Genomic DNA, 19,738 nt, shown 5'->3' on the forward strand with positions numbered 1-19,738 from the left:
TTCTGTCGTAGATTTATTTATAAATACTTGTAAATTATGTAACATATGTTTTTTGCGTTATGTATATTTCAGGTTCGTTATGCGAAAAAAACACAATAACATGGGAACCGTGTCATCAACGAGCAGTTGGAAGTTGTTGGGATGATGAAGTTATGAAACCTGACGTCATCAAATCTTCGGTTTGCATTTATGCGTGTAGGAAAGCCACATTACTCCCATCAACCTATCCTAACTAAAAATGAATCTTTTTAAATGTTGGGGTATATTTATTTAATGTCTGATTCATGTATTCCAGATTAGTTTCAGGCCAACACTGTGCTACTTTGGCTAAGCCGCCACCAATAGAGGGAGAAATCCGCCCCCTATTGTATGTAACATGGCGGAGGAGTATGGAGGCTCATTCGGATCAGGACTTTTAAAACAGAAATTGACCACATTGAGGGAATCTTCTGAGAATGCTTTACACCGGATTAGCGGATATGCAATACATATGTGACGGATGAGACAAGTCGATCACGAAATCAATCACTTCACTCGCGGCAGGAATACAGATCCGAGAAAGTACAAAATACTACCAGGACAACAAAAACAATTCGGAGATGAACGGGGTAAGTCTGGATCGCAGCATTAAACAAAAGTATATTTATATTTATATGAAAAATAGAAATCTGTGGACGAGGGGGTCGCGGCGTGCCTCTCTGTGTCAATCATTAACGGGATGATTAGAATATTATGGAACGTGTTTTCGGCTGGCCTGCATGTGACTGCCAGGCTCCACCGAACCATGCACAATTGAATGGGACAGTCGGACTAGCGCTATCATCCCAATTATTGATATAGGCACGATCGCGATATGGCATAAGATGTTTATTATGAATTGCTGGTGGAACGATACGGAACCCCGTCGGGGTTTCATGAGAAAACGACGACCAGACGGGAGGCCTTTAATAGTAACGATAGCAGACATTATGGGTGTGTTGGAGCAAGATGTCCCCAACCCCGCCCATACACAAGTTTACCAGTCTGGGATGTCACTGTGCTCGAAGTTTATAACAACATCAACTTTATTTGAGGTCGAAGGCCGATTAACTCTTTGTAATAAGCACGTTAAGAAGATGGTCGGATTAAACCAGAAACCTACAGTGGTCTTTCGTGGTCTATCACGTGTTTATAACTCGACAGTAAACACCTCTACCTTCTATTCGAGCTGTTATCGTTGCTTGCTTCTATTCTTTTAGGGATTTTATATATTTATTATTATTTAGGGCAATATACTGAGATATATATATATTATATATATATATATATATATATATATATATATATGAACACTCGTTTGTCGGGTAAAGAAGAGGTCATAATAGGCTGGGATATTGTAATTTGTTGGATAGAGTGATTGTTCTTGCCCACTCACTTGTAATTGATGTTGATGTGATTATTTTTCTTTTCATTATTTTTCATGTCATTACAACAATAGCTGATCAATAGGCTACACTTTACATTTGTATAGAACAATGTACCTTGACAATGTTACTGACGTGAAATGTTGTATCGTGCGTGCTTGGTGAATTTGGAAAACGTACAAAAGCCTGGACTTAAGTTGTCCATTTGTTTCTGCTCACTTTTTTTTGCAGGACATCTTGTGTAACAGTCATTCCATCACGCTGTTAAGCTGTAACAACTCCAGGTCTCCTGGACATAAGGACGAGGATGGTGAGTGGTATGGTGAGATATGGTCTAGTTCTCTTCCGTAACTGATTGATAGTTTTGTTGAGGGTCATTGTTTGGATTTACTACAATGCAACGTTGTTAAAGTCGTGTTCTGACTCTTAAAAAACTAAAGCATGAAATATTCAGAAACATTTAAAAAGATTGCAAAATGCAACTTTGGAAACATCTCTGTCAACATTATTCAGATTCAAGATAACCAGAGGAAAGAGTGGTATTTTAAACAGAATAGAACATCATATTTGTGGATGTATTCTGTGTATAATTTAGCAGTGGTCATCTGTTAACGTAGAGGAACCAGAATATCCTATCTAGTTACTTACAATCATGCATAGTGGGCACGAGCACGACACATAGTTCCCTGAGGTTTCAGGTTTCACAAACTGCATTATTCAAGCACACCTTCGCAACACCTTATCAACCAATGCTTTTCTCTTTATTTGTGTTAAACCTTTAAACTCTTTCAAGGTGAAGTGCGTACAATTTAGTGGCAGTCTTGAGAAACAGACTTGCCAGAAATTGAATGTAATATTCATGGTATGTTTTTTTTTAGTGTATAATCCCGTGAAAATAGGTAAAAGTAGTTAGTCATTTTTGTTTTTGTTACCTTAGAATGAGCCCTCTATGTCTACAAAGACCTCTTGCACGGAGCCTGCCATGTTACACCACCATTTTTCTACAGTAGCCCTGAAAGGACAAACGGCTCTAGAGAGGATGCGTTATTAATAGCGATCACTTGGTTACTCAATGCCGTCATAGACAATGACATAACATGACATCTCTGGCACCTTTCAGGCCAGTACAGGCCGCCGTAGTTCTCCTACGTCGTTAGGAAGGGAGAAGTGAGGGGGCTGATAGAGATGCCTCCTCTCCAGATGCCCCTTAATCCTACACACGGCACCTCTAACTTTAAACACTTCCACTCAACTCTGAATCTCTGTTCAATCACACCAGGAAGGAGACTCACGTCCACGAGCTTGAAGAGTTATGACGGCTTCTCAGAGAAGAAGAGCAGCCAGTGTTCCCCGCGCTGGCCGGAGGAGCCGGCTCTGCACCAACAGCACCAGTACCAGCACCACCAGCAGACCCCCTGCCTCCACGCCTGTGCCCCCACGGAGAGATCACTTCCCCTGGGCTACAGTATCTCCCACATGCCCCTCCACAACAACACCTCCACCCTCTCCATCACTACCACCACCAACACTAACCACGCCATCCGGCAGAGGAGAGCGGCCCGGCACAAGGCCAGGGGGAAGAAGGCCACACTCAGAATGTAAGTTAATTATGTTAAGGTTAATCAATGTTATTTGGTCATTCATGATCATTTTTCAGTCTTCTTACTGTCCTATACTTTTTGCTGAGATACCCTAAATTCTTGTCAGGGATGAGGGATTAATACAATAAGTCTTACTTTATTAATAATAATAAACCTAATAATCATAGTATTTTCTATTTCTGGGCGCCTTTCATGTTTAAAAAAGTGAACGTGAAAGATTCAATAAACTGGAGGAAACTCTGAAACCACAGTAGGAAGTGCAGATAAAGCAGTGCAGCAGTTGATTAGACAATGTGAACAAATCAGGTTTGAGGAGAGATTTAAAAGCAGCGACAGAATCTGATTGACAGGACTTCCGGAGGTCATAACCCTAGGAATATATTAAGTAGAGGCCGCATTGACTGATTGATTGCTTCGGCCCATTGCTGCGAAACGTCAATGTTGTCGCCATATCGTTCAGCCTGTAAATAAATACTATACTAATGCTAATCCCCCGTGTACTAATGTACACGGGGAAGCTGCGTCTTCTCTGGGTAAAATACACTATAACGGTATACATACATGTACACTATAACGGTATGCTTAAGTCCCTGGTCACCCAAACCTGTAACTTGTTTCAATTGATGTTTGTCTTAGCGGGAGTTGGCATCCAGTGGTTAAAGTCAATCCTCTTGTTCTGAGGCGTCGTTATCCCAGTCCCACACCCTGTGCACACTATTCCTTCTAAACGGCTGGCTTAATGGACCCCTTTTTACTGAGTCATCATCGTAGGATGAGCACAGTGTCCCTCGTACCACTATAGATTAGCTTTTTATATGTACCAGGTCACAGGTGGTAGACTTAACGAGTGAATATAAGTGTTATACCCGTGCTCTGGTACAGGAAAATAGCAGAACCGTAATATGTGTTAGTGACGCCTGAGACAAACAGTGTCGGACGAATTTAACAAAAGGTTTACTATCTTCTTCCTGGTTGTTCAGTCACATTCAGAAACGCTTGGACGTGCCGTTAATAGGCGGCCCACTTCTGACACTCGCCTGCCCAACGGTTAGATCCGGTTGGACCAGGTAGATGTCAATCAAACTGCCCGTATCATATTACCGCCACGCCCACTAAAATCTGTCAATCTGCTCTCATGAGCAAATATAGCAGTTTGATTTGAAAGAAAAAAATATTTATTAATGGATGACATATAACATCTGCCAATTTGAACTTTGAATTTAATTAACACATTTCCCTGTTTGGGTGATCAGGGACCGGAACAATAGAAACAATAGTGTTATGGTTGTGTTATTGTGTCCTCTTTCTTATAACAGAGCGGATAGGAACTCCCAGAACAGGAGGGTCACCGACTACTTCCCCATCAGACGCAGCTCACGGAAGAGCAAAGCAGAGCTCAAGGTGAGAAGAGTTGAATATAGTCTTTTAATATGAAATATGAACATATTTAATATCCATCTACATTGTGCCTGTTCTACTTTTGAGCTCGTGTTTGTGATTATGGGTTGTAATTACAGATTGTGGCTTTCTGTATGTGCACATGCGTGTGCGTGTCTTGACATCAAGCTGTGTGTGTGTGTGTGTGTGTGCATAGATTGAAAGTAATCTGTTTTGTTCTAACCTGTTTTGAATGGTGCGTCTCATGTCATGGGCAGTTTGAGGAGAAGAGGCACATCGATGACCTCATCACAAACGGTATCGAAGAAGGAATGGAGGTATGTTGTTTTTGTTTTTAGGGTGACACACAACATAAATGATCCAATATCTTGCTATTGGAATACATTGTATTGCTCCCGTGGATGTTGGGACTATTTATTTGGAAGTGTGACTGACCAACAGTCAGCCCTGTTGTCTGGGAATCTCCTCTGAAAAATTGTAGCATGATGCCCTGTTAACCCGCGATAGGAAGGGCTGTTTCAGATTCTCTGTATCCTGTTATTCTTTCACGTTGTATACATTTTATATTATCTTTGACTGAAAGTCTATCGTGTATAGTGGGAGGTGTGCTGGTGTTAAAGGCGGTTGACCCCCAGCCAAAGGGCTCCAAGTAAAATTCCCAACCGCCAAAGACCAGGCATCCATGAGCGAGACGATCCCCTACCGCCCCACCTGCTCCTTAACGCCATATCTCTAATTGAATGCAATTCGCTTTGGATAAAAGCAACATTTAAGTGACGAAATGGTAGTAACTGGTTGAAATGTACTGTCTTTATAACTACAGACTACCACTAATACAAGAAGAGTTAAATGATAACAATTTTGTTGTCGTGTTGTGTTGTGCGTCACGGTGCTCCATGTTGACCTGTGTTGTGTTGTGCGTCACGGTGCTCCATGTTGACCTGTGTTGTGTTGTGCGTCACGGTGCTCCATGTTGACCTGTGTTGTGTTGTGCGTCACGGTGCTCCATGTTGACCTGTGTTGTGTTGTGCGTCAAGGTGCTCCGTATGGACCTGTGTTGTGTTGTGCTACACTGTGCTCCATGTTGACCTGCGTTGTGTGTCCCGGGTCCCCAGGTGCAGCAGATCGAGGAGAAGGGCCGGGGGGTGTTCTCCACGCGGGGCTTCCAGAAGGGGGAGTACGTGGTGGAGTACCACGGAGACCTGCTGCTGATCCCCGACGCCAAGAGGAGGGAGGCCGAGTACGCCCAGAACCCCGCCACCGGCTGCTACATGTACTACTTCCAGTACCTCGACAAGACTTACTGGTAACTGGTTTCTACATTGTATTGGTCACGCTGAAATATGATCGACCCCGGGAAGGACGGCTGCTGCTTTGCAAAAGCTAACGGGGATCTAAATAAAAACACAAAAATGCTCTACACCACAATGGTTTATTTCTATTTGTGTACCAGCTTCAAGGGGCTGGAGTTAAGGTTTGAGAAGAAAGAGATAGCAGAAAACGACCCAAAAGAAACTCCCCTTGTCTCTCTGTCTGCTCACCCCTTCTCTGCTTCTCTACTCCATTGAGAAGTGTTGCATTAAGAACCCTTGGTGGATACGTGATAACGCTTTGTGTGCGAATGTCCCTGCCTGGGAAGATGGATTCCCTTAACCAATAGGGGAAGAGCTGCTGAGATGTCTAAAATCGTAATCGTCTCGTGCAGAGGCAGAGCCGCGGGCCAACAGAACAGATCATTTCAAAGCGCATTTCACTGGAGTGGACGGGTGGCTTTGGAACAGAGTACACTCAAATTATAGCTTACATTCTACCAAAAGAGCACTTTTGGCTTGCTGCTATAACACCAAACAATGATGTGATCCTACACACAGTGAGTTGCACAAATGGACAAGTTTCCGCGACAATACCCAAGAAAGTATTTAAATTAGCCCGGCACTCCTCTTTGGTTTTAAATGACGTACTGTCAGAGGGCAACACTTTGCCTTCATGAGCGTCGTCGTCATCGGGACGTGAGCATTATTTCATATCCGATGGCTTTTCCAGTGTTTACAGACCGCCTTAAGAGAGATCCCCCACACACTGAAATTGGCAGTTTCAGAGGTGATAAATCGCATGACTAAAAGATGCTCCTGAAGTTCCCTGCCATCAATATTATATTGATTGAGTTTTGTATAGATAAATTCAAAATGTACTTATAATAACGGCAAGGCAACTTAATTTACGTAGCACTTTTCATACGTTTTTCAAAGTTTCAAAGTGCTTCACATAGAAACATTGTCATCAAATAGAATAAATAAGAAAATATTTCTAATTATTATTTTTTCGCTTATTTTATAACAATCCTATCAATGATAAGGGTTTACACCATGTCATTGAAATCCCTTTAATTTCTTTCCCCTCAGTGTGGACGCCACTAAGGAGACGGGGCGGATGGGCCGGCTGCTGAACCACAGCAAGACGGGGAACTGCCAGACCAAACTGCACGACATCAACGGCGTGCCCCACCTCATCCTGGTGGCGTCGCGGGACATCGACGACGGCGAGGAGCTGCTCTACGACTACGGCGACCGCAGCAAGGAGTCCATCGCCGCCCACCCCTGGCTCAAGTACTGACCGGCGGGGGAGGGAGTGAGGGGAAACGCATGGAGGTGATCCGTTAAAAGGGAAAAAATCGAACATTGGTATTCTGCGTTAGCGACCATTCAAATGCCTTAGTAGAGAATAATTAGTACCTTTTGTGAGGAGTTTGGGGGTTGGTGATAGTCTCTGAGGGAGGGGGTGGGAGACTTGCTGAAGTTTAATGAGGTACATCTGCTTTCTACAACCTTTCACTTTGTATTTTATTTTCTGTATGATAGATGCTAGTTTTTTTTGCCGCGCTTTAATTTTGTACAGTTTGTATTACGACTCTATATCCAGTGATCCCAGAGCATGCGGACAGCCAGGTACTTCTTGTTTAGCATTTTCTATCCCCCTTTCTCTTACTTAAGTTTATATTTACTCCGCCATAAAGCTTTTAATGAAAGAAAAGAAAGAAAAGTGCAATTCCAGTCTGTTTTCAGCCAGTGGGACTGTCACTTTGAGTAACTGTATAGTGTAACTGTTTTTCTTTTAGATATTAACAAATATATGTACGTATATATACGACAACACTGTCAAATGTTCACTACTTAATGGTGGACAAGACAGAAGGTCATTATTACTTTTAGAAGAAAAAAATATATATTTATTCAAATCACACATTTCTTTTGTTAGGCATAAATTATGCACTTAATCATGATGACAATGATTATAGAGCCCCTCTCTGTAAAGGCTTTTATTCCTTCGCTTGTTTGTATAAAAAAAACTACAATCTCGATTGTGACTGAATAAGGCTTAATTGTATTATTTGGTACAAACTCCATTACTTTGATCGGTTGGTGATTTGTTTTGTACTAATGATTTTAATTTATCACTTTACACTCATGCGCATAATTGTATTCTCAAGCAATATCGACGCCCACAAAACCAACGGTTTGTTCGTCCTCCTACTTCCAACTGTACATTTTTTTTGAATTTGCATTGAAACCTTTCTTGTTGTTTTATATTTAAATAATAGACACATATCCGTCTCAGAGGTGGGAGTAGGTTCTGAAGTAGCAGACACACACATTTCACCTCCCCAGCAGTACACGTCTGTACACTCCACGGTAGACTCAGATCGCACATGTGTGTTTGACATCAGAGGTCCATGCCATCTTAAACAGCATTATGAAATGCTTCGCATTGGACACTATTTCGATTTGTAGGCGAGAATTTGAATTGATGTCCAAAAAAATCCTCATTTCATCTGTTGGAGTCAGTTGATGATAAAACAATTTGGTTAATATTATTTTGTTATAAATGTCACAAGTGTTTGCATGGGGCAAAATGAGGTTTTGATTATCTCAAAGGAAACGTGCTACAAATTGCCATATTCAGAAACATTTACATTTTGGTCAAATCCAAGCCATTTCATGTTAAAAGACTCCAGGAATACTGGTATTACAATATATATACCGACTTAATTATTTTTTTAGAACACAAAATGTAATTACTTCTCTACTATCCCTACCTAACTATCTAATTAGGGTGTTTTTTTTTTACACATAATATATTTTCTCTCATCTTAAAACACACTGTTACCATTTTAATCCTTTTAACTTGTGTATAATATGCAATAAAACTGAAGTGGAACTCTGTTACGGGAGGGGGGGGGGGGATAAAATGTTGGCTGTTGTAGTGTTAAAATGAATCTAAATAAACATGTTTTATGCCAAACACAAGATGTATGTCTAATTCACGTCGATGAGGTGGAAGGCGTATTTAACTATGGGACAGCCGAAATAGTTGAAACATTTCTGTGGCCCATTAAAAACATTGCAAGATGATTTTATATGTAAGTTTATGAATTAAACATTGAAGTATGGAGCATTTGAACCCTTTATCACTGATTTAACATATATCACTGATTCACATAACAAATTTGGGAGCTCAGAATCGTCAACATTATCGCATATTACCAATGAATTAATGACAATTAAATATACTTATTTTATTGCATATACATATTCAACTGGGCAGCCTAAGTAACCATCGGGAGATATTCTCACATTTCCATTCAGCTTCAGTATGCATTCAGAAACAATTCCCATAATGGTTTCACTAGATCCGGTTCTATAGTACATAAGATGATATTTTTTAGCTCATCGATTGAAACAATGGGTGAAGGACTTTTTTACGTGAATGTCAAAACTAAACCTCACTTTATTATTACGGGCGTGACTACTTACAGGGAAATTGTTTTTAAACCACGTCAAAATGTCCAAATGTAGCGGCTAGGCTAATTTGCAACGTTTTGAACACAGCCTTTTCTGGTTAAAGTGTGATTCTTTCAATATGATCATGTTCATGTTCTTACAAACGGCGGGCCAACTAAGTTGCTGGGGAGGAGGGAGTTGCCTAAACTAACCCTAAAAACTCACTTTAAAATAAATATATAGGAAACCATAGTCCTCTGTCATATGAAAATGTTAATGTAAAATATGCTTATAAGAAACAAGTGTTGACGTAAAAAAAAAAAATTCACTTCATTAATTGTCAGGGTGGGAAGAAATGTACATGGGATAATTTTGTATATGAATTCGTATATTAGTCAGTTTTAAATAGTGTTAGTCTTCATTGACATGATAATGTAAACTTTTTTTTTTTTTTACAAAATTACTAATTGCTGTTATAAAAGAAAATGTGTTCCAGTCATCGGACAGAATATTGTAATATAAGTTTTGTGTGATTAATATAATTGGGAGATCATTAAAACTATTGCTTTAAATAATCAGAGCAACAGCACATGCCTGTGGCTTTGTAATGGCACAGTGTAGCATCGCAAATGACTGACTATCACAATCAAAGCTAATGATGGAATTATTCTCGGCTGGTAAATGTTGAGACAAAAATAAATAAGTTCTGGGTTCCGCAACATGCTTGTTTCCCCCAATTTAGTGCTCACAAACTCTCATCTGTTGAGTCTGTTAAAGTCTCAACTCCCTCCTTCGGATTTAAGGAATCTTATTGTGCGTACATGCGTACATGTCTTCTTATATTAATTCTCTCAGTTCCACACGTTTGATCACATTCTCAAAATGACCCTCGTTGGATAAGCTCCCTCTTTGCTGATCTGTGTGTCATCCCCATCCCTCCAACCATCCAGCAATTCCATCTATCATCTAGTCGCAAGCAGAACACAGCAATGCCTTTTAGTGATGACAGGAAGTCCTTTTTGTTTTAGGGGGAGCTTTCCCATGAAGCCTTCTTTGGGGGAACTGAACGCGCAGTCAATGCTAGCGGTTAGAGCGCAGCTTGCTGCTAAAGGTGAATAAGGCCCTTGGGGTCTTCAGATGGGACTATATGTGCTGCAGAGCCTCCTGGGCCTGCTCTGTGTACGTGTCTCCTGGCCCACCCCAAGGCCCGACCCCGACAGTGACGCCGCCATCACCGTCAAAATGGCCGCCACGGCGCTGCTTGTCGCGCGAGAAGAAGCTAAACCTGTAGAAACGGAGGAAGAAGAGGTAATTATAAAAAGATAAACTGAAATGACTGACATGATTTACGTCTGTTGATCAATTTGTTATGAAATTGTGATCTCCTTTTAAATGTTTTATGTTATGTAATATCAGCTATTTTAAGATTATGGCAATTAGTATTAATCCTGTCTTTTCTGTTAACAACTTGGGTCGTTATATTAGAAAACAACAGAGATATTGACTACTTATTAGAATCGTTCATCGCTAATTTTAGTGTATTATTCTCAGTAAGCTCAGAGCAAGAGGTCTACGTAAGAGGGAAGGTAATTATATCAGTTAGGGACACAGAGTGGACAGGACAGGAAAGGCATTCACGTGTATTCTGATTGGCCAATTCCTCTTGCTTGATTGTAAAAGTCCCCAACGATTAGCCAATCAGAATACAAGGGAAGAGAAAGTGAGAAGTAGTCTAGGCCCAGGACAGACAAGCATGCCGCAACGCAGGTCATTAGTGGAGAAAATCTAGAGACATGAAGGCCAACCAATGGGCATGGTCGTACAAGTGACATGAGGCGTCTGATTGGCTGTAAAGTGGGATCGTCCGGGATTAAACCCGCCGCCACCATCGGCATAATAGCGGTGAAGATCCTGTTACGAGACACATAGAGGTAAGGGCAGAAAGACACAAAGAGACATGAGAAATAGGGGAAAACACAGGAGGAGACACAGAGTGGATGAGGAGCCGGAACAAAGATAGAAAGACTGAAGTCGACTTCTCCTCTCACGACACTCACACTCCTTCTAAAGCACAATAAACCATGAAGTTCTGTCTTCCTTATTTCCACTTCTGTTCTTAAAATAAATGTAGTTAATGAAGATGCTACTTCCTAAAACTACAACTTGGGAAATTACAGAGATACTGGCAGGCCAAACTGGTTGAAGGGGCATCTCTTACAACATACCCGTGCATGCATTTTCTACATATACACACACTAAAGGAATGACAGGTCGATCATACGCGGTTGGTTCTGCACATAGTCATGGGTTTTGATGCCAACGATAACCGCTTATAAAACAAAATCGAAGTAGGTGAAGAGAGAGTCTGTGAAAGGCTTGCAGCTTTCAGAAGCTCCACGGGTGGTTAAGAAGGATTTTTGTCCGCATGCCACACGCTAAAACCATGCTCCAAGTTACTGCCAACGCTAGATTTTCAACGATCCTCCTTTTAAATTTCCAATCAAGTGCCTTTCTTCATTAACCCATCAACTAGTATAATGTTTTGTCTATAATGTAGTTCTGTATTTGTGCGATGAATACCAAAGCCAACACTGATCTTTATAATGAATGGTTATGTCAGCCCTGGTTAATAAGCCATAGCATGCAGTGTTTTGAGGCTCTGGGGAACATCTGGGGATTAATGGGAATAACATATCAAAAACACCACACGGTCAGTATGTTACCGTTAGTTTACAAAACGTGTAATAATAAAATCGAATAATATACTGTATAAATGTGCTTTTTCACTAAAGAATGAAAAGAAATTATCCTAAATAACCACGACCCTTAATATAGTGTACATAATATATGTAAAAGTATATAAAGATTTATCTAAGGCCGTACATTTTTAAATACTTTTATATACTTGTATTCCTATTCTTATACAAATAATAATGATTGCACAATATTAGTGTGACTCCAGATATTAGGGTGTGTGTGTGTGGCGTGCATTTGTGTGCATGCATGTTTGTGTGTGTGTGTGTGTGTGTGTGTGTGTGTGTGTGTGTGTGTGTGTGTGTGTGTGTGTGTGTGTGCCTGCATGCGTGTGTGCCTGCGTGTGTGCCTGCGTGCGTGTGTGCCTGCGTGTGTGCCTGCGTGCGTGTGTGGGTCTGCATGTTTGCGTGTGTGTGTGTGTGTGTGTGTGTGTGTGTGTGTGTCCACAGGTAGAACATACAGGCGTTTGATTCCCGACTCCGGCTGAGGGGTGGAGCGGCCGCGACCTCGGGGCTCAGGAGAAGGGGAGGGAGACGAGGTCATCTCCTCATCATCAGCCTCTTCGCTGCAAAGAGAGACGACACCGTCACCTGGCGTCACTTCTGAACTCACCGTCATTTGGCATCTAACAACCTGGCAAACAGGCTACACATATATGTCGGAGGATCTCTTGAAGTTTCATTCTGTTTGACCTATTTGTCGGTTATACATTTATTCAATGTTTTCTCCGTCTATGCGTTTTTATGTTTCAATGTTTTCGTTTTTTGTAGTGCTTTGGTGAGCCATCGCCCCTCTGGGATTAACATTAATATTAGGGTAATCCAGATTCCTGTGGGCTCCATCGGGGTCCTACCTCTTGTAGTAAGCGAGCTCCTCCTGCAGCAGGAACACCTTGGCCTTGAGCTCGTTCCTCTCGTGGAGGACGTCCCGGAGCTCCTGCAGGGTGAAGCGCGGCCGGTTGGGGTCCTTCTGGTCCAGGCCCGCCGCCTCCTCCTCCCCCTGAGCCTCCTGCGGGGACACAGAACAACATGGAGGGAAGGAAGGAAGCAGGGGAGGGAAGGGTGGATGGACGCATGCAAGGAGGGACGGAATGGACAGCATGAAAGAAGGGTGGAGGGAGGAAGGTGTCAAGGGAGGATAAGGGAGGAAAGGAGGATGGAATGACAGAAGCATGGATGCATGGAAGGTGTGATGGATGGACGGAAGGATAGGATGGAAATAAAGAACGGATATAAAGAAGGGTAGAAGCAGAGGAAGGCCAGGTGGTCAGACGGAAAGGAGGGAAGGAAGGAGAGGAAGGATGGAAGGGGCAGAGAGAGGATACCTTTGTGAAATATTCGAACACAGCAGGCATGTCCTCATGGTACATCGCCTCCTGGTGGTAAACGGGTGAACTTCGGGTCAGACTTTGGGGTCCCTTCCCAAATACCAACGAAACGCACCCTAAAATTGTCTCTATTGACCGTTATTCACTTCTACTGACAGCAAGAATTTACCTAAAAAATTCAGTTGTACAATCGTATTCACGTTAGGAATCTAATTTGCGGAACAAATGTGATTTCACTGTTCAACTTCTGACCTATTTTTTTAATACACATCTGCTTCACAAATCTAATTCACTGCACAAATTGAATTTGACTGTGTTTATCCATTTCATAGTACAAATCCAATCCACTGTAAAGGTCTAAGGCTGTGAACTCTTATGAGGCACATACCCGAGTAGACCATTCAAAAAAATGCCACAAACAACCATAATTGTTACACGATACTGCACAAAAATAGCTACCACAGTCATAACAACTATATATTCTATGCGATACATTCATCTACAGTGCCACACGCACAGTCCGGGATCAGACATAAAGTCCCATGCTGTTAAAAGGCCAACCCTCTGTAAAAGGCCCTATATATAGAAGTGCCTTTCCATGGGTGAAGCTTGACCCCCTTTGACCCAGTTGGCGAAGCGAAAAACAAACCACAGCCAGGTTAGTCCTCACAAACACACCCATGCTGCCTACGAAACTAATCGCAGGCCTTATTGTTAAGTAGACAAAAAAAACAAACCAGATTCAAAACAAAGCTTTTTGAAGGGCAGGGTGTTCCTGGAGGCTCAAGCTCTGCCAGCACAAGAACACTTTCAGAAAGTGTCACACACCATATAGACCGGCACCATAGAAACCGAAATAAAACCCCCTTATGAAAGCTTCACCTATTCGCACCATTTTGTTTTCTTTGATGTCATAACAAAACAGGGAATAAGCCGTAACTCCGCCCCTTGCAGTCCTGATTTCCGGCCCAGGCTCTGTGCCGTCTCCCTCAGAAAGCTCTGCTATACATGCTCCCTGCTGGACTCAAGATTAGTAATTGACCAAATGGTTTAATACAGAGTGACAGGTAGGCTGCAGACATTAGGGGGGTTCAAACCCCCAGACCAACACCCGTACCACGACTCAACCACCCTGCCACACCATGTCATGCCATATCACCACACACACATCAAGACCAGAGGGTTAGCCAGACCACGGCACTCTTCACACCAAACCCCCACTGTCCCACACCACACGCTCCCCCCCGTCCTGCCACGGACACGGCGGCTTTACCCAGAGCAACACCGCCTCTTCCTCCTCCTCCCCGCCCTCCTCCTCCTCGCCTCCCTCCTGACTCCCGGGGCTCAGGGAGACACAGAGGGGTCGAGGGGCGGGCGGGTACCCCCCCACCGCCGCCATCACGGGGGTCTGGGGGTCCTCGTCTCTGGGTGGGTGTAACAAGGCCAGAGCCTCAGCCCGGCTCAGCACAGCCGGGTTAGCCGCGCGCTAGTGGAGAGCACAAGGCGCACAGCGTGAGTGGTGAGGAGGTGGAACTAAGGAGCTGGAAACGCAGCGTTCTGCCCCATGAGGGCTAGCGTGGAGCTGGCACCTGGGAACGAGGGAGACGTCCGTGGGAAAGGAGAGAGGTTCCCACGTGGGATTTATACAGAACATGTTGGAAATGGGGGAATATGGAGGGAGGTGTAAGAAAAAGGGGAACCACTAGTTCTCTTTGCCTCCTCATTCCTCGTGTCTGAAAGCACGGTAGCGATCGGGTTGTTTGGGGGGCCAGGGATTGTATTATCGGGGTGAAATTCCAACAGGACCCCATGAGACCAGACTCTAGGCTATGTCCAGAGTCGATACATTTGCATCAGTAACAGAAATAGCCGTCAAAGTTCACAGATACAGAAAAACCCTTACAGAAGAAAATAAAATACACAGAGAAGTCGGCACAAAGATCGGCACATTGTAACCGGCATAACCTTTTCCATTAATATAATTCATAATTGTCTGCTGAAACAAAATTAACAACTAATTAATTAGTCTGCTGAAAGTTCCATTGCAACCACATGTATAAATAATAACTACATTATAAGGATCCAATAATAAAGTCCCTCTTTCTATCTCATCATTAAACACGGATTCACAGAAGCAACCCAACGCGTGGGATTAAACAGAACTCCCTCCCACCAGAGGGGACACCAGTGTGCGTTCCCCCCCCCGCCCCCCCCCAGTTTTGTTTACCTGCGTTGGCGAGAGAGACGGCCGCTCCTCCTCTGCCTCGGCGCCGGGGGCGACCCCTTGCAGTCGCTCCCTCAAACGTGTCACTTCCTGTCGCAGCGCGCCCACTTCCTGTCCCCGCGCCTGTGCGCCGGCCTCCAGCTCCACCTTCTGCTCGATGAGCGCCTTGCCCTGGGCCTCCACCACGGAGATCTTGTGGCGCAGGTCGTGGTTGATCTTCATCAGCCGGTTCTGCTGCTGCTGGAGCTGAGGGCGTGAGGAAGAGGAAGGGCGGATGTCAGCAGAGAGAGAGAGGCGGAGGAGGAGGATACGACGGCGTATGAGATGGATGATGATGATTACATAAGTTTGATCCTACTTACCTTATGTTGAGTGATCAAATAATGGTATTCATTACATTTTTTATTGGATTTAAATCTTCATTTTCCACTGCTGCCTTTATCATTGTTAAAAATTAAAAGTGATTCATTTGTCATCACTGTTGACAAATTAAAGACTTTTCCAAGGAGTTTGCGGACCTTGGAAGTGTCAGGTGATCAAAAAGGCGGGAAATCTCATTTGGAACGAAAGTGAAAATGTGAATTAAGTCACTATTTGAGACTGTGGATAATATCATTCTGGATCTATCTCTGTACGGATTGGTGACCGAACGTGAACAGGCTCTCACCGCTTCCACGTCCTCGTTCTTCAGGGTCAGCTCGCGGTCCTTGGCGCGGATCTCGTCCCGCTGCTTGTCCACCACCTCCTTCAGCTTCTTCATCACCTGCCTCTCCCGCTCCGTCATACCTGCACACACCACCGAGGAAGAGGAGGGAGGTGTCAGGTGGACTTCAGGGTCACCAGGCAGCCACAAGGGGAAGTCGTGAAAGAGGACATTTGTTCTTTTTGGGACCGCTCTGAAAAGATATGTGATCTTTATTATCTACTTATTCTGCTTAAAAGCGTTAAATAGTATGATACAACACTCAGGGGGGAGGGGCGAGGAGCTAGTGTTGAGGGCAGGGGTTCTCAACCACCGAGCCGCTGCCCGGTAATGGCCCGCGGAGACTTAGACAGACTGTTAGCAGACGATGAACAAGCTCATCTTTAACTTATCATTGGCTTGATGTTTACACAGTATATCACAGTTGTGTTGTTCGGCTGTTATTGTCTATTAATGAAACTTTGTTGTATTCTTAAGAATGGTTTTCATCCCCAATAGCGGGCCTTGAAAATATTTAAAATATGCATACTGATCCTAGGGTGTTTAGACTCTGACTCTAAATGTTGTTCGTTCAATTCCCCACAGCCCACCCATCGGCATCCTGGAGCCATATGCCCTTACTGCTTCCTGCTCTTTAATAAAGTGAATTTAAGTGAATAATGTAAGTAAGTAAATAAGTTGTTTTGTATTCAAGCTTCCTCAAAACGACTAAATAGGAAATGCAAAGATTACCCCGGCATGTATTTGAGTCATTCATCCTTGGTTTCTAAAACAAACACACACTCATGCATCGCACCCAGGCTCATACAGAAACATCAGACTAAAATAAACCATGATTCACTGCCAGGGTCACAACAGAGGGAGGGCCTACTCTGTGCAAAGACAGCACAGAATCAAAGCGTCTAAACTGACTCTTTCTGCCTTCTCAGTTCCCCACTTTATATTCACCTGCTCTCCTCATTTTAAAGGACTAAGATACACTCTGAAGGTTGGAAACACATCCATCCGGCAGGTGCACTGCGGCTACAGACGACAGTGTGTCCATGTTGTGTGTGTTTGTGTGTGGGGGGAGAGAGAGAGAGATTAAAGGAGAGAGACTGTGGTCCCTCTGTGTCATCACGTCACAGAGCATCTATCAGGGCGATAGAGAGACCAGCCAGCACCAGAGAAGGCCTGCTTTGTTTGCCTTTGTATGTGCGTGTTAACAAGAGAACGTCACTGACTGATAGACAGACAGATAAATAGATAAATAGATAGACAGACAGAGAGACAGATAGATAGACAAACTGATATATAGATAGATAGATTGATTGATACCGACAGACTTCTTAGACATTAAACCCCAATCATTGTGATTCAGAGTGTTCTAAACACTCTGAATGAATCTGAATGTGCATCTAAACTTTAGATGCACACACTAAAACAAGTCGGTTAGGTGAATAGAGTTGTTTTCTGGAGCATAACACGGTAAGGATGCCTAGACCTTGATCACGTCACATTGCCCCTAAAAACTGCTGATTCACTAAATACAAGCAGTATTGTTCAGTATTTACCACCTTATTGTGTGTAAATAAAAAAACTGTACTGGGAATATGACCATAGCCTTTTATGAGCCATAACCAGATTGAACACTGTGCATGTTAACATCCAAAATCATAGAGAAAAACAATTGATCCTTTTAAGGTTGCTGAAAGCAGACCCAAAAGGTTTGAATCTAGCTCATAAACGGTTTAAAACCTTCATTAATGTGTGGCAACCAAGATGGTCGCCATGATCCGCTACACATGGGAGAGCGGTTCTTCCTCACCTTCATGTCTCTGCAAGTCCTCCTCGCTCAGGGGGTCTTTGATGGACCGGTTGCTGAGGAGGGACTGGTTCTCCTCCTGTAGCTGGGCTATCTGGGTGAGGAGGTCCTGGGCCTCTCCTCTCCACACATCCTCCACCAGCTCCAGCTCCTAGTAGTGGTACACACATGCACCAAAACGCACACACACACTCTCTTAATGTGTGGAGCTTGAACCTCAGCCCTCAAGCAAATCAGCAGAAAACATCTTTCCTCAGAGTAAATAAAGTGTAAAGAAAGTTGAAGAAAGTTATTGTCTGCTTATTTGCTTCATGTCATAATCCAAGTTGTTGTCTTCATTCATTACTATTTAGTACTATTTTAGTCATTACAGTGAATGAATCTGTTATAATTCCTTTATATGATAGAAGTAATTAAGGGGCAGGTAGGGGCTAGCGTGTCTTGCTCATGGAGGCCACAGGTGGGCTGCAGACATTGGTGCTCAAACCCAGATCCTATAGTCTGGGAGTCAAACCAAATTTCTCCCCACCCTGTCAGTTACATTGCATACAGTGTGTCATAACAAATATTTCTACCTCTTCAAGAATCCTTATCTCTGCAAGTCACAAGACACACACACACACACACACACACACACACACACACACACACACACACACACACACACACACACACACACACACAAAGACTCCTCACTGTCACGAGAACCTGTGCCATTCTGATTTCATAGGAATGCCATCGGAAAATCTCACACACTCGTCAGGTCTTCGGATCTGACGTGGGGATGGTGAGGATCAAAAGCAATTTGATGTCATCAACTACTTGGCGGCGAGTCGACTCTTCGGGATTAACCCACGCGACAATGTTGACATATTCTCTGATCGGTGTCTCCAACTAATTTGAATGTATATCAAGCACTAAATACAAATCACGGATGTGTATTTCCATAGCAAAGCGTGATTCATACGTCTGCACTGCATGTCAACCTACAGCCACATATAAACACTGATTTGACCCATCAAAAACATTGACCAATGAATACCTTTTTGTGCTTTTTCTCCTTCTCCATGCGATCCATCCGTTCTAGGCGAAGTTTGTCCAGCTCCAGACGGAGTTCCTCGGTCTCTGGAAGGATGCTGTTGCGGCTCACCATCACTTCCAGTATCTCCAGTACACGAACCACTTTGGGCATCAGTCTGGACAGAGCCTCGCAGCCATACTGGTCAATGATCCGCTCGAACTCCTGGCCCACCACGGCCGCTATGTCATACACGTCCATGACCGTCAGGTCGGCCACATTCTTCTCCAGTGCCGACCCAAAGTCCTCCATGGCGGCTATTCTGTTGCGGTTTTATATGTTGTTTTGTCCTCCGCTTTGGGTCGCTTCCCGCAGTCCCTCCCCGGTTTCCTATTATGTTCCCCAGCTACGCAACTACACAAACTTCCTTCCACCATAAAACTGTTGACTTGCAATTCCTTCTTCTACTGGCTTTTCGTATCAGGCTGTTAAAAAATCTTGGCAGTAACCCATTTAATTATCCATTTTGTTTTTGACTTCTTCGAGAGTATAACTTTGTCTATTCGGGATATCGCGATCGCCGGCTATGTTCCATCGTCCTGCCGGAGATTCGCTTGTCCATGACGGCAGTGAGTGGTCAGATTGCATGGCGTAATGCGCATGACAGGAATATTGAGAAGGGCGAGAGGACGTCCTCTGTAAAAAACGAGCCATCTGTGATCCTGCAC

At 43.5% G+C, this 19,738-nt stretch overlaps 2 protein-coding genes across 6 annotated transcripts; one reads left to right on the forward strand and one right to left on the reverse strand.

The window, feature by feature from the left end:
• The first annotated feature begins 119 nt into the window (after positions 1-119).
• Positions 120-9,482, forward strand: kmt5aa (lysine methyltransferase 5Aa). 2 transcript variants are annotated; one of them, XM_060038539.1, is made up of 7 exons: positions 120-608; positions 1,635-1,713; positions 2,683-3,001; positions 4,321-4,405; positions 4,660-4,719; positions 5,518-5,708; positions 6,805-9,482. In XM_060038539.1, the coding sequence occupies exons 1-7, from the start codon at positions 600-602 to the stop codon at positions 7,013-7,015; spliced, it is 954 nt and encodes a 317-aa protein (XP_059894522.1). In that variant the 5' UTR covers positions 120-599; the 3' UTR covers positions 7,016-9,482. The 2 variants fall into 2 exon arrangements, with proteins under 2 accessions (XP_059894522.1, XP_059894521.1); XM_060038538.1 differs by having other exon boundaries at positions 157-608; positions 1,635-1,725.
• rilpl1 (Rab interacting lysosomal protein-like 1) lies at positions 8,961-19,719 on the reverse strand. Of its 4 annotated transcripts, XM_060038517.1 has the most exons (10): positions 19,035-19,719; positions 17,996-18,143; positions 16,153-16,271; positions 15,489-15,731; positions 14,535-14,747; positions 13,259-13,309; positions 12,788-12,942; positions 12,395-12,499; positions 11,004-11,091; positions 10,365-10,465 (listed from the first exon to the last, which is right to left on the reverse strand). In XM_060038517.1, exons 1-10 carry the CDS (start codon positions 19,320-19,322, stop codon positions 10,460-10,462), a joined length of 1,416 nt encoding a protein of 471 aa, XP_059894500.1. In that variant the 5' UTR covers positions 19,323-19,719; the 3' UTR covers positions 10,365-10,459. The 4 variants fall into 4 exon arrangements, with proteins under 4 accessions (XP_059894499.1, XP_059894501.1, XP_059894502.1 ...); XM_060038516.1 differs by lacking the exon at positions 11,004-11,091 and having other exon boundaries at positions 8,961-10,465; positions 19,035-19,701; XM_060038518.1 differs by lacking the exons at positions 11,004-11,091; positions 14,535-14,747 and having other exon boundaries at positions 8,961-10,465; positions 19,035-19,680.
• Positions 19,720-19,738: the final 19 nt, after the last annotated feature.

This window comes from Gadus macrocephalus, chromosome 19 (genome assembly GCF_031168955.1).
Source record: "Gadus macrocephalus chromosome 19, ASM3116895v1".
In the NCBI taxonomy this organism is placed as follows: Eukaryota; Metazoa; Chordata; class Actinopteri; order Gadiformes; family Gadidae; genus Gadus; species Gadus macrocephalus.

What these genes read in the sequence shown, in the direction of transcription:
- kmt5aa (XM_060038538.1), top strand. An exon ending in AGAGCAAAGCAGAGCTCAAG is followed by an intron (nt 4,406 to 4,659) that starts GTGAGAAGAGTT and finishes TGTCATGGGCAG; the next exon opens with TTTGAGGAGAAGAGGCACAT. An exon ending in GTATCGAAGAAGGAATGGAG is followed by an intron (nt 4,720 to 5,517) that starts GTATGTTGTTTT and finishes CCGGGTCCCCAG; the next exon opens with GTGCAGCAGATCGAGGAGAA.
- rilpl1 (XM_060038516.1), bottom strand. Translation starts at nt 19,322, where the DNA reads ATGGAGGACTTTGGGTCGGCACTGGAGAAGAATGTGGCCGACCTGACG. An exon ending in AAGAGGCGGTGTTGCTCTGG is followed by an intron (nt 13,310 to 14,534) that starts GTAAAGCCGCCG and finishes GTTTACCACCAG; the next exon opens with GAGGCGATGTACCATGAGGA. An exon ending in GAGCTCGCTTACTACAAGAG is followed by an intron (nt 12,500 to 12,787) that starts GTAGGACCCCGA and finishes CTCTCTTTGCAG; the next exon opens with CGAAGAGGCTGATGATGAGG.